General features: G+C 41.0%; 1 protein-coding gene across 2 annotated transcripts in view; it reads left to right on the top strand.

Annotated features, from left to right (window-relative positions):
• Positions 1–752: 752 nt before the first annotated feature.
• Positions 753–24,385, top strand: part of shisa4 (shisa family member 4) — a 30,554-nt gene continuing 6,921 nt past the window's right edge. The window contains exons 1-2 of one of the 2 annotated variants that reach the window (XM_062979717.1): positions 753–864; positions 23,142–23,313. In XM_062979717.1, coding sequence (XP_062835787.1) covers positions 810–864; positions 23,142–23,313 — 227 coding nt within the window. In that variant the 5' untranslated portion in view covers positions 753–809. Of the gene's footprint in view, positions 865–970; positions 991–23,141; positions 23,314–24,385 lie in introns of those variants that run through there. The other variant, XM_062979718.1, reaches the window with a different exon arrangement.

Here is a 24,385-nt window from a genome sequence, read left to right as displayed (position 1 = left end):
CAGACATGACTAGACTTAATGTCAGGGGAAAACCTTTACCTTTACCTTAAAATGCCATATATATATAAAATGCATATATATACATATATATATATATATCACATACAATATTTATTAATACATGTTTACAAGTGTATAGCGTTAAAAATAAACACTCATGGAGTACTTGCTTCCATATACACCAGGCATGGGGAAACTCGGGCCCTCCAGGTGTATTGGGCTTCAACTCCCACCATTCCTAACAGCCTCAGGCCCTTTCCTTTTGCCCCTCAGCCGCTTAAGCGAGGAGAAGGAGGAGAAGGAGATGCTTAAGCGGCTGAGGGGCAAAAGGAAGGGGCCTGAGGCTGTTAGGAATGGTGGGAGTTGAAGCCCAATACACCTGGAGGGCCCAAGTTTGCTCATGCCAGATATAAAGACACTGTCCTGAACCTATGCACACGCGCATTGCTCCCCCGATGAGTCCAGACAGAAGCGTCTCCCTTGGCGCACTCTCCCCTCCTTCCTCTGTGCTGGCCGCCTCTGCCTGGCCTTGGGCTGGTGGTGGATCTGGGCCAAGAGCAAGCCAGAGCATCGCCCTTCTTCCTCCTCCTCCTCCCCGCAAGTGGCGCAAAGGGGCCGCGGCTGGAAGCGCCGGAGTCTCCAGCCGAGCCGCAGCTGTCCTGGCTTCCCTCGCCTTGAAGACAGACAGACGGCCAGCAGAGGAGAAGAGAGGAGAGGAGGAGAGAAGAGACGAGAAGGAGCCCACCCGCCCACCCGCCCGCCTTCTTCCTCCCTCCTCCCTCCTGCAGCCCGTCAGGCTTCTCGCGGCGATGGGAAGCCGGGCCCTGGCCGGGGTGGTCCTTTTCGCCTTGGCCACCACTTTCGGTAAGTTGGGGGCGGAGGGGGGACTGTGGATCAGGCCTGGAGGCGCTTCTGGGATGGACCTAATTCCCCAGACCTAGGGCGCATCTGTAGAATGAATGCAGTTTGCTGTCCCTTGACCTGCCATGGGTAAGCCTACTGGGACCAGGGTGTTTTGGTGAGGCGCCAGTCATTCTTAGGCACTGGGCAGAGAAGGCGGAAGAGCCTGTCCAGCTCCAACTCCTAGGATTCCGTAGCCTTCATTGAGCCAAGAGGCCTCCAACTGACCATTCCTGTACCGGTTTGCACTTTTTACCTATGTCAGCTTGATAAAGACACAGGGTCTATTCCCATCCTAATTTGCACTTCCAAGAATTTGCAGCACTTTATCAGTCACCTCGTGTTTACAATATTTATATGGTGCACCTTACCCAGTCTATTTTTACAACCTCTCCGTTTTAATCCATGTTTTTATCAGTTCTTGTCACTTATTTTTAATGGCTAATGTTTAAATTTTTATAATTGTGCATATCTTTTGTCTATTGTTGTGTTTTATATTGCTATTGTTTTTATTCGGGCTTGGCCCCATGTAAGCCACCCAGAGTCCCTTTTGGGGAGATAGAAGCGGGGTATAAAAATAAAGTTATTATTATTATTATTATTATTATTATTATTATTATTATTATTATTATTATAACTGCATTCATGCCACAGCTTCAAGCTGGTTGGCCATCCTCCTCTGGGCTTTGATCTCTGGAGGATCAAGTATAGCAGGATTCTTAGTTTGTGCTTTATTGAGAAGACAAGCAGAGCTTGATAGAGCTAATGGACTTCCACCAACAGTTTCCTGAATATCCCAGACACTGTGATCGCAGCTCAGGACCGCTTCAGCATTTTGGGAGCTGTAGGCCAAAAAAGCAAGGCTTCCAAGGTTTCTTCACTAGGGGACACGTCCAAAGTGGTGGTCTTTTTCTTCTAATGCTATCTTCGTCTTTATACTTTTATTTATACTTTATACTTTGAGCAGACTTGGTCTTGTTGTGGCTTCTGAGAGGAGACATGATCATTGTGTGGCTACTGAGTGGAGACATGATTATTGTGTGGCTACTTAGAGGATACTTAAAGGGGCCCCTGGAGGCACAGTGTGTTAAAGTGCTGAGCTGCTGAACTTGTGGACCAAAAGGTGCCAAGTTCAAATCCCGGGAGCGGAATGAGCGCCTGCTGTTAGTCCCAGCTGCTGCCAACCTAGCAGTTCGAAAACATGCAAATGTGAGTAGATCAATATGTACTGCTCCAGCGGGAAGGTAACGGCGTGCCATGCAGTCATGTCGGCCACATGACCTTGGAGGTGTCTACGGACAACGCCGGCTTAGAAATGGAGATGAGCACCAACCCCCAGAGTCAGTCATGACTGGACTTAACATCAGGGGAAAACCTTTACCTTTTACTTAGAGGATGCATGACAATTCTGAGACTACTTAGAGGAGACATGATCATTGTGTCGCTACTGAGAGAAGACGTGATCATTCTGAAGCTACTTACTAATATTGTGTGGCTACTTAGAGGAGACATGATCATTGTGTCGCTACTGAGAGGAGACATGATCATTGTGTGGCTACTTAGAGGAGACATGATCATTCTGAGGCTACTTCGGGGATGCATGATCATTGTATGATTACTTAGAGGAGACATGATCATTCTGAGGCTGTTTAGAGGAGACATGGTCATTGTGTGGTTACTTACCCCGTTTATGGAACTCACTGCCCATCGAAATTAGGCAAGCCCCCACTCTTTTAGCCTTCAGGAAAGATTTAAAAACCTGGCTTTTCCGATGTGCTTTCGGAGAGTAACTGTTACACACTTCTTTTGTTACTCCCCCATCATCTACCCTCTAGATTGTTTTTATCTTATGTCCCTGGTCTCCGTGATTATATTCTTATCCTTTTCTCACCCCAAGTTTTAATTAAGTGTCTCATGCGGCCCGCCCTGTTATATATATATATATATATATATATATATATATATATATATATACACATACACACAGATTTTGTGTTGCAGTGTATATGATTATTTATTGTATTGTTTAATTGTATTGTGATATGTTGTTTTATATTTTGCTATATTGTACTGTTCTGGGCATGGCCCCATGTAAGCCGCCCCGAGTCCCCGTTGGTGAGATGGTGGCGGGGTATAAATAAAGTTTTATTATTATTATAAAGTTTTATTATTAGAGGAGATAGGATCATTGTGTGGTTACTTAGAGGAGGCATGATCATTCTGTGGCTACTTAGAGGAGATAGGATCATTGTGTGGTTACTTAGAGGAGGCATGATCATTGTGTGGCTACTTAGAGGAGATAGGATCATTGTGTGGTTACTTAGAGGAGGCATGATCATTGTGTGGCTACTTAGAGGAGATAGGATCATTGTGTGGTTACTTAGAGGAGGCATGATCATTGTGTGGCTACTTAGAGGAGATAGGATCATTGTGTGGTTACTTAGAGGAGGCATGATCATTCTGTGGCTACTTAGAGGAGATAGGATCATTGTGTGGTTACTTAGAGGAGGCATGATCATTGTGTGGCTACTTAGAGGAGATAGGATCATTGTGTGGTTACTTAGAGGAGGCATGATCATTCTGTGGCTACTTAGAGGAGATAGGATCATTGTGTGGTTACTTAGAGGAGGCATGATCATTGTGTGGCTACTTAGAGGAGATAGGATCATTGTGTGGTTACTTAGAGGAGGCATGATCATTCTGTGGCTACTTAGAGGAGATAGGATCATTGTGTGGTTACTTAGAGGAGGCTTGATCATTGTGTGGCTACTTAGAGGAAGCATGATTCTGAGGTCCCAGAATTGTACTTCTGCACAGCCTTGTAACCATGCTTTCCAGCTCTACTGCTGCTTCTTAATTTTTATTTAATTTTGTTTTAGTACAATATCACAATTCCAAAAATGAGAAGGGTAAATATCACTATAAAATATAAAACAAAAGGAAAACTATCAGCTTGGCAATAAGGAGAGGGGAGAGAGAAGGGAGAGGAGGACTATTGCTGGCATGCCAGTGTAGGAGCAGCAGAAGGGGCTCGTCACATCCATATAGATGATGGAAACACTGCAGGACTGGGAGCTATTGCTGGTTTTTACCCATTAAGTGTTAGTGAAGAGGAACTCATGGAGAGGAGACAGATCAAGATTGGGAAGCACATCATGAGATTAGGGACCTCCAGCTGCAATGCTGGTTTGTCTGCCTCATGCAATGAATTCCTTTTTGATATCTGGCAACAGTACTTTCCTTCTGTTCCAATTTCTTGGGCATCAGCAGGCCTCTGCAAGCCAGCGAAACTGCAAATGCCTACATCTATTTATTACTGGGTTCTATTTAACTGCCTTGCCACTTCCTTTTTGACTGTGTGTGAATGAGGGTTCTGTGTAAATTATTTTTGTCTGTGGTTAAAGAAGGAGGCTAGTCCAGAATTATAGGAAATCCGAGAAAGATAAATATCCTATTCAGTGAGTTCTTAAAATAAATGAACTATTTTCGGTAATGTGGAATTATGGTGATAGCTAAGCATGCCGACAGCCAGTCTGGTTGTCTTGATCTTGCATTGCTGTTTGCTGGAAAATTAGGATCATCCAACTACACAGTTGAGTTGGTCTCATGGTGATTTAAAATGATTTGACGCTACAGTCTTTAAGGGGGGGGGGACTTAAAGATTTTGAAAATGTTATTTTCACTGGCAGTTAACTTTATTCTTTTATTGTATCAAATGTAGTGAGCTGATTCAAATGTTCAGAGAAACTCTGTGCTAGAAAATTGCCAGAGCTAAAACACTTCAGTGTTTAGCTAGGGAAATTATATATATTAAGGCATTTCATGTAAACATTGATGAAAAGCTAACATATTAGGGAGAGCCCATGGAAGAACTGGGACTGAAGTCTGCTGCTATTTCTATATGCAGGCAGTCCCCAAGTTACAACGAAGCTAGGTTCTATAATTTTGTTCTGAAGTTGAATTTGTATGTAAGTTGAAAAGGTACGTTTTTAATGTATCTTCAGATATATCTATAGATATAGATATATATAGTAGCTTTGGATAGCATAGGAAAGGGTTAACACCCTATGGTTTGCTGTCTGTGCTCTTGTTCAGAAGATTTCACTGCACTTTCGATTCTTGTGATAATTGGATTTTGACAAATTTGTCTTGTTTTGGAAACAAAAATTCGTGATAAAGCTTCAGTGGAGCCACCATTTCCCCATGATAATTCTTTCAGGAGTGAATTTCCCTTCTGAGGGGTAGATTTCTCACTTTCTGTTGTTTCATCCCCTGTTCCTAACTATGAGTTGTTTGTAAGTCAGATGTTTGTAACTTGGAGACTGCCTGTATTAGAAATGCTAAATATGTTCATATTGGGTCCCTTGTTGTCTTGATATTGAGCTCCTTTTTGAACACACAAAGCCACCATTTCCTTATTGGCTAATCTATCCCAATCCTGTCTGCTCTTCAGGGTCTAAAGTAAACATCTTTTACCTCTTTAACTCTAGACCAGGCATGGGCAAACTTCAGCCTTCTAGGTGTTTTGGACTTCAGCTCCTACAATTCATAACAGCAGGTAGGCTGTTATGAATTGTGGGAGTTGAAGTCTAAAACACCTGGAGGGACAAAGTTTGCCCATGCCTGGTCTAGCCTGACATGCATGGGACTTCCTCTGCGCCCATTTCAGTGCCTGCTTATACAGTATGGCCTTCATATTTGCGAATTACACATTTATGAATTTGACTATTCATGGAAATAATTAATGTTTTTTCTGGTAATCTGTAGGCCCACTGGAACTTCACCATAGAGTCATGCTGGAAGACTTCTGAGTGGCCAAGTGTGCCTTTGCCCTGGATCCCTTGGTGTGCCCACAATTTATGGACCATTTGGGTTTCTAGATTGTTTGTGAGCCCCAGTTCAAATTGGGTTTACGTATAAATGGCTTGCAGCCAGGATATCTGCAGAGCACCTCTCTCCAAGCAGCTTGCCCCTAATTGATATTCTTCATGAGAAGTCCTCTTAAAGAAAGATATTCAAAACAGGGCCTTTTGGGTAGCAGCATCCTTCCCTGAATAAGCTGTATTAGTTCTCTCTTGACTGCCTTTCAGATAGCTATTGAAGAGAAGAATGTTTTGCTAAGCTTTTTACAATGCTGTCCTTCAATTTTAGCAATGTTCACTTGGTTTATTGGAATAGGTTATTCTTGTTTGCATTTGTCAGTCGTTGAGCAGAGGGTCAATCTAAAAATAAGCAAATAAAATAAATGCCCTCCCCTGAGAGCTGCCATTTTCAAAAACTGTGCCGATCTTTCCCTTGTTATCAACATGGCAAATCTCATTGAGGCCATTGATTTCTAGTCCTGGAAATTGTCTCTCCCCAGAACGCTGTACCATCTGGCCTTCTCAAGTTTGCAAAATGCAATTAATTAATATACTTTGATTACCCTGCAGTGCTTTTACATTTTGACCTTTGATCATGGATGTAGTTACGAAAGGGCAAGGGTGGAGTGGGGTGAATGAAGGCATGGTTCCTCCAAATCAGAGCCCCCTCCCCGCATGAAATTTCACTCCTCAAATTTCTACCATTGCAAAGAAGAAGACCCTGAACATTGTTCTCACTGAGAACTATTTCTTGTGTTTGAATTTTCTTTGTAACTTTGCCTGTGTGCATCAAATGCATTTCTAAATGATCAACTGAAGTATTAAGTTCCTGAGATGCTAGAAATCTGGGAACTGAAGGATATAGGGGAGGGTAGATTTTTTTGGAGGAACAATGGCCTGATCCCCCCACCCCAGCAATATTCCCACTTCTGGCCTCTTCATTTCCCTAAGGATTATGAGAGACAGAAATAAGCTTTCCCCTCCATACACCAATGTTTATCCCCCTCCTTTTGTGGCGAGGAAAGGGGAGAGTCCTTCATTGTTCATGGTGCAGTGTCAGGAGGAACAGACTTCTCCAAGGCTTTGGCAGTTGGCGTGGCTGTTTTCTTTCTTCAAAAAGCTACTGCCTTCACACTAACAGTAGCCTGTTTACATTGCAAAGTACAGTCAGCCCTCCACCTTTGCTGAGGTTAGGTGTTCAGGACTCCCATGAAAGTGAAAAACCACACATAAAGAAATGGCAACTTTTTAAACCTAAGAGAACACCTCTCTAGGAAATGACAAGTCTTCCAGCACAATGATATGATTGAATTCTGGTGGAAGCTGACCATAAAATTGCATGGTAGGACATAGAGTGGTGTTCATTCTAGAAATCTGAGTCCTCCCGCATGACCGGAGGAAGTTGACCATAGAATCATACCAGACAACCTAGAGATTGCTAGAAAGCATATTATAGTAAAATCTGGGAATAATCAAACCTGCAGAAGTAAAAACCACAAATGTGAAGGGATGGCTGTAATCAAGTCTACATCAGGTGTCTATACTTTAGACCTAAATTTTGAGTTAAAGATTCAACTCTTTGGATTTTTCAAAAGGGTATTAAACTATTTTTCAATTCCACACTTTTTTTTTTGAAAAAAGTACTCATCTGCTACAGCTTCAGTTTAGCAACGAGTGGTTTAATATTCCATCTGCACATAATGGGTGGGTGGGAGATTTGTGGGAGGTCATGCTGCTGTTCACAACACATTTGAACGGAACATACAGCTGGCAAACAGATGTTGAAGAAACTAAGCAAAGATTCTCGCAATGGCAAGTCAGTCTGGTAGGAAAGAATGCAAGGCATGTGTTTGTGTAACAGGCTTAAACAATTCACAATGGTGGCAGATTGGTTGGTACAAACTGAGTCTGTCTTAACTATGTATGAAGTGGGGTGAAAACTAATTTACGGAGCCAATGGTGTGTAGAGACAGACCATAATCTTCTCCTTTCAGATATGCCCACCCTAGTTTTGGATTACAGCTCCCATCATTGCAATTTAGCATGGTTGAGGAGTCATGGGAGCTGAAGGATCCACCAATGCCTTCAGGGAGCCAGCGGCACCTAATTGCTACCACCATTTCCCCACCTAAGCATTTAAAGAGGCCAGAAGCAGTGCCATGGCAGAGAGAGTAGAGGGTTCGGTGCTTCTTTTGGGTTCTCCTGGGACAGACTGTTGCCTTTCGCCACTCTCCTCAAAGGAGATGGTTCCTTTTTTTTTTGGTAAGAGTGAAGGTACAGTACTTGATCCATGAATAAGGCAACTGGGTTTTTTGAGTCAATTTTTTTGGCTAAAATTAGACATAAGTATGTCTAATTATCTCCTTAACTTTTAAAATATTTTTAAAAGAAAACAACTCATGAACAGAACAAGATCTACAGAGCAGTGAAATACCAGGCAAAATTCTCGAAAAGATCATTAAGGAAGTGGTCTGCGAACACTTAGAAACAAATGCGGTCATTGCTAATAGTCAACACGGATTTACCAAAAACAAGTCATGCCAGACTAATCTGATCTCTTTTTTCGATAGAGTTACGAGTTGGGTCGATACAGGGAATGCTGTGGATGTAGCGTACCTGGATTTCAGTAAGGCCTTCGACAAAGTCCCCCACGACCTTCTGGCAAACAAACTAGTAAAATGTGGGCTAGACAAAACTACGGTTAGGTGGATCTGTAATTGGCTAAGCGAACGAACCCAAAGGGTGCTCACCAATGCGTCGTCTTCATCATGGAAAGAAGTGACAAGTGGAGTGCCGCAGGGCTCCGTCCTGGGCCCGGTTCTGTTCAACATCTTTATTAACGACTTAGACGAAGGGTTAGAAGGCACGATCATCAAGTTTGCAGACGACACAAAACTGGGAGGGATAGCTAACACTCCAGAAGACAGGAGCAGAATTCAAAACGATCTTGACAGACTAGAGAGATGGGCCAAAACTAACAAAATGAAGTTCAACAGGGACAAATGCAAGATACTTCACTTCGGCAGAAAAAATGGAAATCAAAGATACAGAATGGGGGACGCTTGGCTTGACAGCAGTGTGTGCGAAAAAGACCTTGGAGTCCTCGTGGACAACAAGTTAAACATGAGCCAACAATGTGATGCGGCTGCTAAAAAAGCCAATGGGATTCTGGCCTGCATCAATAGGGGAATAGCGTCTAGATCCAGGGAAGTTATGCTCCCCCTCTATTCTGCCTTGGTCAGACCACACCTGGAATACTGTGTCCAATTTTGGGCACCACAGTTGAAGGGAGATGTTGACAAGCTGGAAAGCGTCCAGAGGAGGGCGACTAAAATGATTAAGGGTCTGGAGAACAAGCCCTATGAGGAGCGGCTTAAAGAGCTGGGCATGTTTAGCCTGCAGAAGAGAAGGCTGAGAGGAGACATGATAGCCATGTACAAATATGTGAAGGGAAGTCATAAGGAAGAGGGAGCAAGCTTGTTTTCTGCTGCCCTGCAGACTAGGACACGGAACAATGGCTTCAAACTACAGGAAAGGAGATTCCACCTGAACATCAGGAAGAACTTCCTCACTGTGAGAGCTGTTCGACAGTGGAACTCTCTCCCCGGGGCTGTGGTGGAGGCTCCTTCCTTGGAGGCTTTTAAGCAGAGGCTGGATGGCCATCTGTCGGGGGTGCTTTGAATGCGATTTCCTGCTTCTTAGCAGGGGGTTGGACTAGATGGCCCATGTGGTCTCTTCCAACTCTACTATTCTATGATTCTATGATTCTATGATTCTATGATTCTATGAAACCTGGTCATTTGCTACATATATTTTTTACTCTGGTAAAACCGCCTCAGTTATCTGTTTGTGAAGGGAATAATTAACTGATGGTTTTGTTACTATAATCAAGATGTTAAAAGGTCAAGAGAGTATTAACTCCCTTGACCTTGGTATGTGTATGTATTGACAAGAGGGAGCTCTTGGGTCCACAGCTGAAGGTCTTAACTGGGGATGATCGGATGCAATCTTACATCTGACAAGTGTTTGTCAAAGGGACACAGGTCAGGGATTCTGGGGACAAACGGTGGAGGAGAAACCTGTTGCAACTGTATGCATGGCTCCTTCGTAGCTCGCTCATTTATCCATGTGAATGGATAAATAAGAATCTGCTTGAGGGGAGAGATATAAGGGAACATGTCCTGAAATCTTTGAAGCTTGGGAAGTCTCAGAAGCAATGTGAAAGTTCTGGTAAGCCAGAGAAGGACCATAGGTAAATAAAGTGAAGCAAAAGATACTTGGTGGGAATCATGGCTGACAATCAAACCCTTATTAAATGTCAAGTGATTGTCTTTAGGAGATAACTGATAAGCTAGATGTAACCAAAAGAATTTAATCAGATTTTAGGTGGTTGCTACTCATATATCAGTCTTGCCATTGGTTGGTTTATACTGTATCTGTACATACAAGTTATTAAAATATGCACTACTTGCCAGAGATCCTTGCTCATTGCTTTGACTCACTGTCAATCTTAATAGAAGTTTCTTGCATCCTTATAGTGTTGTCCTTGGTACTATTTAATACCTGATTACTAGATAACCTGATGGCACATTAAATGCTTCTCATATATGAAGGAATTCATTTTGTAGACAACATATCTCAAACTTTGGGCTTTTAGTGGCTGATTAAGAGCCTTTTCTGTGGGGAGCAGGCTAGATATTATTTGTGGTTTTTGTTTGTTTTAGTTTATGTCTTTGCATTTATGGCTGAAACTACACAGACTAATCTCTCTTTACCACAGTTCATGTCCTGTTGGAACACAGTGTTTTCCTTCTAATGTGAACATGCTTCTTATCAATGCTTGGGAGCTTTTGGGTAATTAAAAAAATCTTCCATTTTACTCTGCTATTATGGTTTTTTAAAATATATGGTTTGAATTCCGGATTGGGATTATGGTGGAATTGGGAGAGGACAACAACATAGCCCCAAAGAAATGAAGATAAGATACCTTTCCTGCAGCATAGTCAGGGATGTCTGTCTTATGACATACAATAAAAACACCATGGCTATTCTTTTTACAAAGTAGGATACTATTTCAGTTTTTATTGTATTTAACAAAAGGCCATTGCAATTTAGTAAACAGTATTACAAAAATAATTCATCATAACATAAACAAACTGTCCACATTGTATTGGCAATTCTTAACATCAACACTTAATTTTTTAAAAAAATCCCTAAATTTTTTTTGATTTTCTGGGGACCACAGTAAACAATGCTACTGTATACGTCCCTAGTTCTGCAAAACCTGAGCAGGGCTGTTCAGGACTTGGACATCTCTCATTCATTCAGTTGAAGTTTACTTGTTACCAGATAACAACAGATGAGTCATGCAAGACTAATTATCTCCCAATGATTGCACAACTATATCCTGAGGAATTCTTCAGAACAATACAGAAAATATGTGTCTTTAAGGGAAATAACAACATCTTCATCCTAATTGTAGCCAGAGGAAAATGTCCGCTTTCTGTGTTGAAGGGATGCCTAACTATTGCTACTCAAGATAAAATGAAGACTTAATCTGAAACCCATATACTGGTATTTTAGTCTGTGAATCTAGGTACTAGAATATTTTGAAATATTTCTTCTTAATTTGAGTATATCAAAGTAGAAAATGTTTTCTATTTCTATGTAGGATATGTGTTCCTTCCCCAGAATCTCTTGACCACAGTGTTGCATCCTCATAAATCATACATACGATATGCTCCTACTCCTCCACAATAACACTCTTTCTCCATGAGTATCAGAAAAATCTTTGTTCAAATTGAGTCTAGCTATTATCTAATACTGTGAGTCTCCTAGCTTGATGTGAAGACTCAAGTCTTTACCTCAGAATCTATATAAATAAAAATGTAATGTCTGTTTGTGAGAACCTCATATCTCCCAAACTATTTCACTGATTGCTATGAAATTTAGACACAACGTAGCATTTGACCTGATGAGTATTTTAAGATATTCACATACCTACTATCACAAACCTGTCACACCTGAGACAGGTAAAAGCGTATCCCTTAGCAACGGCCAATCAGTCTTCTCCTGCCTTAGCAATGGCCAAGTAGTCCCCTCCTCCCTTAGAAACCGCAGTAGCAGACGGCTCCTCTCCTAGCAATGGCGCTAGCAACAGCCAAGCAGTCTCCTCCCATTAGCAAACGGCGTGGGTGGGGCTGCAAGGGCCTGCCTCCTTGCCAATCAGTTCGGTTTGGCAAGTTATGCAAAGCCAAGGCTCTGTGGCCTAGCCACGGAAAGGAGGGATACTGAGAGTGAAAATCCTCATTGTGGGCCCCATCGAGGTGAGCGAGAGATCTTACTACTTATTGCATTATTATAATTGTATTACATTATTATTATATTTTATTATTATACTTATTATATTATTGTGATATAATATCATATTATAACTGTATCTATATATATAAAAGGGTAATGAAATTTCGGCCTAGGACAAAACCACAAAACTACACATCCCAGAAACACTAAACTTGGCAGCACAACCCCTCATCCATGCCTCTACGTTCATACAACAAAAAGAAAAGAAAAATAAAGTCCTAATTAGAGGGAGAGGAATAATTGTTTTTATCCAATTGCTACCAGTTAAAAGGCTAAGCTCCGCCTACTTGGTCTCCTAGCAACCCACGCAGCCCAGGGGACAGGCAGAGTTAGGCCTCACTTAGGCCTCTTCCCCACTGCCAATAAAATACAGATTATCTGATTTTAACTGGATTATATGGCAATGTAGACTCAAGGCCCTTCCACACAGCTATATAACCCATTTATAATCTTATATTATCTACTTTGAACTGGATTATCTTGACTCCACACTGCCATATAATCCACTTCAGTATGCAGTCGGACACAACTGGACTTAATGTCAGAATAAAACCTTTACCCTTTACCTGAACTACCACCAATTCCTCAATACTTTATTTCTCATACCACCATACTTTGCCACAGCAACGCGTGGCCGGGCACAGCTAGTTATAGTATAAAATAATAATATAAATATATCTGTGGAAAGTCCAGGGTGGGAGAAGGAACTCTTTTCTGCTTGAAGCAAGTGTGAATGTTGCAATTGGCCAGCTTGATTAGCATTGCAGCTTCAAAGCCTGGCTACTTCCTGCCTAGGGGAATTCTTTGTTGGGAGGTGTTAGCTGCCCCTGATTGTTTCATGTCTGGAATTCCTCTGTTTTCTGGGAAGTGGTGTTCTTCATTTACCATCTTGATTTCAGTGTTTTTAAATACTGGCAGTCAGATTTTCAATAATAGGGGGGAGGAGGCACTGAGGTCTCTCCCTGGGAGGGGCCTATGGACTCTCCCCGCAGGAAAATAACACAATTCCCTATCCTTTCTTTCCCATTGAACCAGACTGGGCCACAGCAGCACGTAGCTGGGTACAGCTAGTAAGATATAAATCTGATATCTGCATTAATAAAAAGCCAGATGTCTATGTTCCCCTTGAACTGTTCAAGCAAATCCGAGATGGTTGTGATGCTATGGATGAGTTGTGAAGTGAAAATGAGCATCGTTTGTCTTTGCAAATCAATCTCCCTTTCAGAGAAGAGGCCACATGGTACTCAAGCCATTTGGAACTTTTTTGGAATGATGTGGTGCTAGTTCTGTGTAAGTCTAACATGGGCCAGATTTCTACATCCCTCTTTAAAAATATAAAGTAGTAAGAGAAAAATGAATATTCTTGAGGGAAAGAAGTATTGGTGTGTCACATTTCTCCAAAAGTATAGCAATGCTTTCAATACCTGTGGTGTAGGGCAAAAGAAACTCCCTGAAAAATATCAATAATCAGACACTCATGCATAAACTTTTTGTGTAATGCTAAGAAACTAGGATTTAGTTGTTGGTGATGTTGCACCAGATGTTAAACTGGCCTAAGAAATTGCTGGCAGATGGGGTAACTGCAGCAGCCTGGTGAGTCAAACACAATGTCTCGAGGAGTTGATTACATTTTATTTGATCCAGAATCATACTGTGATTGTCCCAATTTTTTCTTCTAAGAAGAACATTGAGATTACTGGCTTGAGGAGTGTGTAGACTAAGAAAAAGATCTGAATTATCCTTGAATATATTGACTATTCTTAAGATGGCTGACACTTTAAGTTCTCTGGAGATGATTTGGCAGGAAGTGAGTGCTGACTACATTTTCTTGAGCATGATTCTGTTTTACAAAGAACCTTACCTCGTTTTGCCCAGGATAGTCTTTGCTTCTAGAATTGAAGCTCTTCAGTCTGAACCATGGTGACTTCAGTTATAACTCCAGAATGATGTAAGCATGCTCTCTCAAAGTAACAGGAAGACATGTCTGTTGATCTATTCTCTGCTTCATGACATGATGCATTCATCTGCTGATTTACCCATCCGTGGGCTGCAAACTGAAAGTGACAACATTTTTAGAATCCTCTAAAGTTGTTTAAACAGCTGTAACAACCCCCACCCCACCCCAACAAGAAATGATATGCTGATTTACATGCTTACTCATTCTCCCCAGGGAGCACTGTGGAGGAATAATATTATCTGCCTAACAAGTCAAGTTTGCAACTTTCTTTCTCAGGTGGAGCTGACTGAGCCTTCTCTCCTCCTTTTCATCTGTGCTGAAAAAGAAAGCAACACATTTCTCCTGAATCGTATATACCAGGGGTTCCCAGTCTTTTTTGACCAGGGACCACTTTGACCAGGGACCACTCTCTAACATTAGTACCAAAAGGGTTACGAATCAGTTTTTGGTCAACTTTAGATTTGGTTTGGTTATTTGGGGTGCTGATTCAGAAAATTGCATTGGAAAGATCATATCAGCTCTAGTTTCTGATACAAAACGTATGCCATCTAGTAGTCGCCATCTACTCATCCATAGAAATCCATATTTAATAATCTAGAGCTGATGTGGTCTATCCAATGCAATTTTCTGAATCTGCACCCCAAATAATCCCAGGAACAGGCCTAAAAACTAAGACACCAAGATTATTTTTCCTCCATGTGTCTCATGGACCTAATTTTAAGTCTTGCGGCCCACCAGTAGGTTGTGGCCCATGGGTTGGGAAACACTGCTATATACATTTCAATCTGTCTTGAGATTGGAAACACAGAAGATGGTTTAGTCTATGGCTTTTGAATGTGTTCTGACAGCCCTGATAAAAGTGGTACCATTAGAGGTTGTACAATGTTGAATTCAAGCTGCTAAAAAACCGGTGTGGGGAAATGTTGGAATTCAACCTTAATTCCTAGAGGCTTACCCATGTGTAATATTTGCTCATTGTAGGAATGATTGCCTTTTAACAAAGAAAGTGGTGTGACACCCACAACCCAAGTAGTAGTAAACTAAAAGGAAAAAAAAGCAGCAATGAAAAAATCCAGCTATCTGTTTGTTTGAAGAAAGAGAACTGAGGAGAATATTATGATGTAGCTGGATATAGACAGTAGGAGGTGGGGCAGGGATCCCACCAAAACCTACTAAGCTCTAATCAAAATTCAGAAGAGGTGCAAGACTCAATTGTGTGCGTCATAGATGGCAACCCACTCTTATAAATGAGCTGCTCTCTTCTGGCTCTCCAAAAGGGAGAGATGCTTTCACTGCTCTAATGGAGTTAGTGTCAAGAGCCTGAATTATTCAAACTCTATGGCGAGAAAGCATACTCCATGCTTGGCATACCTCTACATAAAAAGCAAAAGAGTGATTAAACTAATGGAGTTTAATCAAGGTAGTTGTGGCAGTGGAGGGTTTTTTTGTTTCAACAGGCTTTTGGGAACTAGATGTAGGAATGTGCAATTAGTCAAGGTAGGGGCCAATTTTTGTTCTTCTGATCTTCCCTTGGGCCCTATCTACACTGACCATGTAATGCAGTTGGAAGTAGCTTGAAAGTGTGATAGCTAGACAACAAATGCCAACAAAAGAAAACCCCTAGTGTTCATCAGTGCTCTCCCCCATGGATACTCTAAATCTCACACTCCTTGATGTGTTGAAAGTAGGTGGTAACCATGCTCCCAATAGATAGCTCCTGAGCATTTGGTGTGCAACTGTGAGGCCTTTTACACTATATAATAGTGTGTGTGTGTGTGCACGTGCGTGTGTGTCCTGGGACTGCAGCTAATGTGACTCTGCTTTTCTTTTTTCTTTCTGGCTGGCCAGGCAGAGCAGCCCTAAATTCTGAAGGTTTTTAAATGAATGGGAAGAGGAGGCATAAACTACAGTAACAACAGACAAATTACAAACTAAATACTATGTGCCAAATTGCTGTTGCAAATGTTACTGCTCATTGCTCTTCATGTGCTCAGTTGTCCAGACCCAAGAGACTGAAGTGAGTGGCACAAGAGGCAGATCTACACAAGGCCCATATCAAGTTTCATGAAAATAGGGCCTGTCATGAGAGTTGAAAGTTCCCATAAAGTCTCTGATCGCATAGGAGTCTGAGGTCTTCTTTTTCTGAGACGTGATGTGGGCTTTATATAGGCTTGCCTCATATGTACCAGCCAGTCTTCGTCTGGTTTGGTCTGTGGACTGTCTTGTGTTTCCATTTGCATCATAATAGTTGAAACTGACAATGTAGGCAAAAGCAAGTCTGTTTTATAGAGGCCCACTTCTGAAAGCCGTTCCAAATAAACAAGGAGACATATGGTACAGTTTGTTGCTTGGAATGCACATGAAATTATTTCCCGATGCCCCTGAATTAAAGTGTGTCAGAATGTGGAAAGCCTACATGTCAGAAAGCTAGGCAAGGCTTGGTTTTCCACCTCTTCATCCTGTCATTGCAGAGCTGTTCCTACTGTATGCTGCAACCCATTAAAACTATAGTAGCACTAAAGAACAGCGTTAATGGTGTCTATGTACGTATTTTCTCCCTTGTGTTCTAACAGTGCCAGCAAGAATAATGCTGGGGGAGATAATGGGAGAGGTAGGAGAGATCCAACTGCTTTTCCTGTAAAAACAAAAAACAGGCAGACAGGGCTGTCCTGACTTAGTGAATGAGAAGACCATGCTTGGTCCTGGAGTATATGCCCTTCCTGGGAATTAAGACAGACGGCCCTCTGTATCCACAGATTCTGCACCCGTTGATTTAATCATCTATGGTTTGAAATTATTTTAAAAAATCTTGATTTTGCCATTCTATATAAAGTACAGCAGTTTACTATACTGGGACTTTCACATTCATGGATTTTGATATCTATAGAGAATCCCTGGAAATAAACTCCAGTAGATACCAAAGGTCCACTGTAATTATTTCCATGTTTGTTGGTGGACTGGATTGTTATAATTTTGAAGTGACTGTCAATATACTCATGATTCTAGTCCAGTTTCTAAGTCAACAAATCCCTGCTTTTTTCCTGTTTTTTTTTACCTAGTCATTATCAGGTGGGAATAGATATGGGTGACCATTTGACTAGCTTGGATTGTTTGCAGAAGAGCCTGAATTGCCATATGCGAAATAAAGAGAAGTCAACATGTAATCATCATGGATAATTAATTTTGGGATTGACTATAATTCAATGTGTAATACTAGATATTGACATTCAGTTACTAGTCCTAATTAGAGTAAAGTCATTGAATTAATGCAGTTTTAATAAGTGTGAACTTATTATTGTGAGCAGTGACTTAAGCTTAGACTAGCAATTGGACTTAGGCTAGTGCAGTCATTCCCAAATGTAGACCCTCCAGATCAGTGGTTCTCAACCTGTGGGTCTCCAGATGTTTTGACCTACAACACCCAGAAATCCCAGCCATTTTACCGGCTGTTAGGATTTCTGTGAGGCTAAAACATCTGGGGACCCACAGGTTGAGAACCATTGCTCCAGATGTTTTGGACTTCTATCTCCCAGAAGCACCGGCCAACTTGACCAATAGCCAGAAATTCTGAGATCTGAGATCCAAAGCACCCAGAGAACCAATGTTTGGTAAGCACTGGGCTAGTGATTAAAGTATCTTTCAAAACGTGGCTTCGAAATAGGAAGCCATCCTATTTTCTAAGGGGAATGACAGCATATGAGGAAGATTTCCTTTTCAGCACTCTGGATTTTTTTTTAATAAAGCCTTTATACCATTGTAATAAAACATAATGTAGTGAAGAAGTTACAGATGTTAGACTACAACTGAAAAGTTCAGATCCTCATTCAGCCATGAAATTCACTAGTTGAACTTGAGCCAGTCATTGTCTCTCGGCCTACCTCACATGTTGCTGTGAGGATAAAGGAGGTTAAGGAGAGAATTAGAGACATCTCTTTGAGTTGCCTGGAAGGAAAGATGGCGTGTAATTTGCAGATCTCTGGTGCAATTTCTTGTGAAGTTTAATGTTACTGAAACAACATTGGTTAACATAGTGCATAATCATATATTTCTGTTTAAAGTGTATCATTCAAATAGTATTCAAATATGTATCATTTGTTTTGATTTCCTTTTTTCTTCCTACAGTGGTTAAATATTGAACTCTTATCTCACAGAAAAATCTGTATGCCTAATGTACCATTTAAAGCTTCCTGTAAGATTTGTGCTATTTGCTACGGACAAAGGGTCATAATTGAAATGGAGGGAACGTGGTTTCTTTGCCAGGCTTGTATAGCTGGTACAGTCAAAATTGCAATATCTTTAGGAAGTGGAGTCGGCAGCACCGTAGGCATTCCAAGACAGCTTGTCATATTCTATATGAGGAGATCACATTTTAAAGAGAAGGAAACTTGGACTGCAACATTCAATACTTTAGGTGGTAATGTAAAACCACAGCAGCTGGCCAACGTATTCCAGAGAGCAGAGGAGTTCCAATTTCTGATTCCAGTGCTGCTGTAACTCATGGGCAGGTCTAGCTCTAACGTAACTCGATCACCATGTGTGGGTGTGTTTTTGTAGTGGCTTTTAGACTGCACGTTCATCTATGTATCTGAGGACTAAGGGCATGGATGTGAGTCTGCTTCAGCCCCATTACCTATTTATTTTAAGATCAGAATGGCTCCATGTGATTCATGCTGTCTGCCTGGCAGAAGAAAAAAATGCATCTTAGAATACAAATGTGAAAGATGATGACAAAGACTGATTTGTTACCACACTTGGTTGGAACATATGCTGCTTACACACGTCTACAGGCTATTTTTTTTCGGAGAAAGCTTGATTTGGGCTGGGGACTTAGACCAGATGCAATAAGGAGACCATTTCTCATTGCAATACTGTCAGAGAATAGGCTGCTATCTCTCCATAAACTTCCACCTTTCCCAAAATCAATAGAGCACAATTTGGCTTGTTTCGTTAATGTAGCAAAGTGCTACATTTGTCAAGCAATAGAGCCAAGACCTTTTCAAGAAAAAAAGTTTATTGAGAAGGTAAACAAAATAGTAATTGTCTTGTTACCGTGAAGACAGGGAGTAAATCCACACTGTAGAATTAATGCAGTTCGACACCCCATTAACTACCACAACCCAGGGTCCTTCTACACTGACTATATAATGCAGATCAAAGACAACTTGAAGGCAGGAATAAAAAAAACAACAAAACCAAGGGAAGTATTCTAAAGAAAATGCAGCCTCAAATATTTCAGGAGGGTCCAGATGGCATGTAAAAGATTGGGGATTTTGGTGGGAACTTTCAGGTGCGTTTTGGACTACTTTGCTAGATTCTTGTTAAAATCCCTTTCCCAGACAAATGGAATGTTTTTGAGCTAAGGTTCTTGCGAGGGTAGCTATTACATTACACCACTTCAATTTTTGGGACCGCTTTTGCCATACTCAGTTCAGCGATGTTGTTGCCTTATACAATCCTGCTGCTCAGCTGCACTTACTTTATTAGGCCATTCATTGTTATGGTGATATATGCAAAGGCATGAGTGTGGTGGGAACTGATTTCTTCTCTGATTGCGGCTAGTTATGCAGGAAATTTCCACTGCATTTAGAGGAAGGACATAAGGCATCACTTCCCATTTAATCTTCGAAGCTAAGCAAGGGCATCTCTAGTTAGTATATTGGAAGGAAAACAATAAACAAATACGAGGAAGGCTATATTTCAGAGGTGGGAACTAGCAATAACCTCTGCATATTCATTGCCTAAGAAAACCCTATGAAGTCAATGGGTTTGCCATACACCAAAAGGTGCCTTGAAGACACACACAGACACACACAGACACAGACACACAGACACACACACACAGAGGATCCTATATATTACCCCTTGCCTCTGGAATTGGATTTTGAACAATGAATATTGGAGTATTTAGAGTTCATCCTGAAGGCTTGGGTTGAATTCACGTATTCATCTTTGTTTGCATTCCAAAGCAAACAGGTGCTATTTGATATTGAATACTAGTCTGAATTTCAATACCAAATCAAAGTCCTATTCCTTCCTATGTCCTAGTTCTCAGTTGATACCCAGTGGTTTTTAATTTATAATAAATTAACGCAACCCCAACTTTCTTTCAGCATAATACTCAAGGCAGCTGAAACTTTTTTTTAAAAAAATGGTTGTACTGATAATAATAATAATAATAATAATAATAATAATAATAATAATAATAATAGTTACTAAACAGAGGTGCTTGCCATTAAGGGTCCTAATCTGGGGGTGGAGGTGTGTCAACCAGTTCTGGATGGGGTTACACTCCCCTTGAAAGACTGTGTTGCAGCTTGTATGCTCCTGGATCTGTCTCTACAAATGTCAGCCCAGGTAGATGCGACGGTTAGGAGTGCTTATTACCAGCTTTGGCTGATATGCCAGCTGTAACCCTTCCTAGATTTGGAGGACCTAAAGATGGTAGTGCACACATTAATAACCTCAAGGTTGGATTTCTGCAATGCACTTTACATTGGGCTGCCTCTGTACCACGTTGGGTCAAGGTTGCCTACAGGATTACTTTCTCCCATACAATCCGCCCCAAACACTGAGGTCCTGTGGGGGGCATCTACTCCAGCCTGCTAGAACCCGACTGGTGACTGTCACCCAGAGGACCTTTTTATTGGCCACCCAAGACTGTGTAACGACCTGCCGGAAGAGCTCTGACAGCTAAATGAGCTGTTGGAATTTAAAACCCATCTAAAGACCGATCTCTTCCTGCAGGCCTACCCAGCCAGTTTTAATCATGAATTTTCAACTTGTGTCCTGTGTTTTAATATTTGTTCGGTATATTTTAATATGTGTCTTATAGAAATACATTTTAATATGTTGGTTTAATAGAAATACCTATTAATATGTGTATTTTATACAATGTTTATAATAATTATGTGTGTTAACTATGTTTTAACCCACTTTGAGCCTCGAGGAGAGGTGGATATCAAATAAAATTATTACTGTGTTGTTGTTGTTATTACTATTCTTGTCTGGATTAATCTGCAGGAAAGTACCCACTGCAGATGATGGAAATGCATATGTGCTAGGACATTTCTCCCAGTATACTAGGATTCAAGCCTCCTACCTGAAAACATAATCTTGGTGACATTCTGGCATTAAGGAACAGGAGGGTATCACCCACCCCTAATGTGTATTTCTGAAGTTTGTAAGTGTTTTTCTTGGGTACCACCCGAGAAACAGGACGTAGGATTGAATAGGTCTTTGATTTGTTACAGCTGCTCTAAAGTTTGAGACTGAGATCCCGTGCAATTGCATGTTTATTTGTCTTTCTATCTACATATGCAGCTGGCAATAATAACACTTAGTATTTCAATACTGCATTGGACATTTCTTTTGTTTTTATGTGGAAAGAATACCGACAAATAGAGTTGCCTGTTAGCCTAGCCGTCCAAACCCTTCACTGTCTCTTTCTGTTGGCAAAGGACCAAGCCAATGTGCCTTCTCTTGCAGAGATATATAAACCAAAGGACAGTATAGAATAGATTTTAGAGATCTGGCAAGGAATGACAGTGAACAATACTTTGTTCTCACCATCCACCTGCAGTCTTTCAATAATTAATTGTCAGTTAAAGATTAACGTAAAGTTTCATTATGGTACCCAATTCTGTATTTATAGACCCTCAGTACTCTTTAGTTTTCTTCCTTCTTTATGTACATTCAAGGCAACATCTAGTTGCTCCTCTGTTGAAAACCCTGAGTTTCTTCTAAACAATAAATGCAATCATGTGGCTTTTAAAGTTGTCTGGTATGCAGTAGTTACAGCAAAATTAAAGTCAAACTGGATGCAATATGTCTGGGAGATAATTTATCTGTCTAGACCAGAGCTTTCCAAACATTTCTTGTTAGTGACACACTTTTTAGACATGCTTCATCTTGTAGTAATTCAGTAATTACATAGTAATTCAGTTTTAGTAGCAAACCAGAGGGGAAGCCAACCCTTTAAAAGAGATACGGACACATACATAAACTGTGATAACAAAAATTATGGAAACAAAACATATATCATAAGCAATAAATATATAATTTATTGCTTATTTTCCATAGACTCAGATGTTTCTCATTATGTTTGCATGACATATCTACACAATGCAACCAACACATTAATGTGTTGCGGTGTGCAGTTTGGAAAACCCTTGTGTAGATCATCTTCGTTAGATGTGTTTTCTATGTTGAATCTTTTGTTCTATTGGGTTTGTTTAAAAAAAGTAAATTCCATGGCAGAGATGGAAAATATATTGCTTTCTATATCGTGTTGTACTGCATCTGCTATTCAACTTCACCTGCAGACTATGTTAGCTAAGGCTGATGAGAGCTGCAAGGTCTAGACCACTGGTTCTCAACCTGTGGGTCCCCAGGTGTTTTGGCCTACAACTCCCAGGATTTCTGGGAGTTGAAGGCCAAAACATCTGGGGGTCCACAGGTTGAGAACCATTGGTCTAGAGGGTCACCTGTTCTCCACCTTTGATGTGTGGACTGCATGAGATCTTTGGGACTGCAAAATATAGCCCATGGAGCTGCACTGAATTTCCTTGAAGCCACTAGATCCCACCAATCCCCAAAAGTATTAGATTTTGTGCACTGACAATTGGATCAAATCTGCCCCACAAAATGAAAGAAATCAACCTCAAACCCGCCATAAATGTGATCATCCTAACCCACAAGTCCCTTAAACTATTCAACCTTCCCTGGAAAAAAAGTCTGAAAATTGGGCAAAATGTCAAATGGAAGTGATGCAAAATAACTTTTGGTGCACCAAAACATTATGTGCCACCCACTGGAAGAGAACGGGAAAAGGTCATCTACAATTGCCCACCTCAGGTATATAGCCTTCTTGTTAAAAGAGTAAACTGAATCTAATGGACCTGGGTATATTGCAGAGTCACAGCTCAGTCTTTAGAGGTCAGCTTCTAAGATATCCATAGATAGTTCCATCTCGATGTGTTTTTGAGAGGTTTGTCACTATCATGCTGTATGCTTGTTTAAGCAGAAAAAGACTAATGTCGGGCTTCTTTCATCTCCCCCAGTCTCCGCTGATGAGGACTGCAAATGGTACATGGACAAAAATGGCTCCTTGCATCATGGCTTTGACTGCCACTTTCCCTTCTTCTGCTGCGGTGACTGCTATCATCGTTTCTGCTGCACCGACCTCAGGAGACTCATCACTGAGCGGCAGCAGAAGCACTGCATGGCATTCAAGTAAGAACGTCTGAAAACTAAAGAGGCCGGTGGGAAGGGACGGGGTCATTACGCCTTAAAGCTCATAGACATCTCTAAAGAACCAGAGTCGATGTGGTGGAGAGGTGGGAACAGTTTCATGGTTTCATTTTTTTTGTTACTAAAGGTTAAATGAAATGCTATGTTAAATGCACAGTTGGCAAATTAACACATCTGTTTGTTTTTTATGTTTGAGTAAGGGTGTGATGTGTGCAGTTTGGCTTTCCATTCATGCCTCAATTGAACTGACTCTGGCTGAGAGCCTACACTGAGGAGAAGGAGCATAATTTGGGGGCCATAGAGTTATGCAACAGTTACACAACAATTGCCTTGCAAGTGAATTGCAGTGTTGTACAACTGAATCCCTGCTACATCTACATGCACAGTGTGCAACTGTATCATATCTGCTACTCTGCTTCTGGGACCTTGAACTAAATACAGTAGAGTCTCACTTATCCAACACTCGCTTATCCAATGTTCTGGATTATCCAATGCATTTTTGTAGTCAATGTTTTCAATACATCGTGATATTTTGGTGCTAAATTCGTAAATGCAGTAATTACTACTTAGCATTACTGCGTATTGAACTACTTTTTCTTTCAAATTTGTTGTATAACATGATGTTTTGATGTTTAATTTGTAAAATCATAATCTAATTTGATGTTAAATAGGGTTTTCCTTAATCCCTCCTTATTATCCAACATATTCGCTTATCCAACGTTCTGCCGGCCCGTTTATGTTGGATAAGTGAGACTCTACTGTATGACCATTCTGCAGTGGACTAAGCGTTGATCCATTCCTGTAAGCAGTTTTATGCATGCTTAAGCTGCCAATAACATTCTTGCCTTTATGTTCTTAAACCTATCATCAGGATAACATAATCATAGTCAGAGGATCTAAACCAATCTTTCAGTACTAAATCTTAAATGAAATGGTGGTTCTTATGCATATAATGGTGAGTATGGGGCTGCGCCTGGTACGGTTTTTAAACGTGTCCAAAAGTAATCTGCCATATTATTCCCCTGCAGAATGCAGAAGATGCAAGGTTCTCAAT

This window comes from Anolis carolinensis, chromosome 4 (assembly GCF_035594765.1).
Source record: "Anolis carolinensis isolate JA03-04 chromosome 4, rAnoCar3.1.pri, whole genome shotgun sequence".
Lineage (NCBI taxonomy): Eukaryota > Metazoa > Chordata > Lepidosauria > Squamata > Dactyloidae > Anolis > Anolis carolinensis.
The sequence above is the reverse complement of the archived record's forward strand: the minus strand, read 5'-3'. Positions and strand labels throughout refer to the sequence as shown.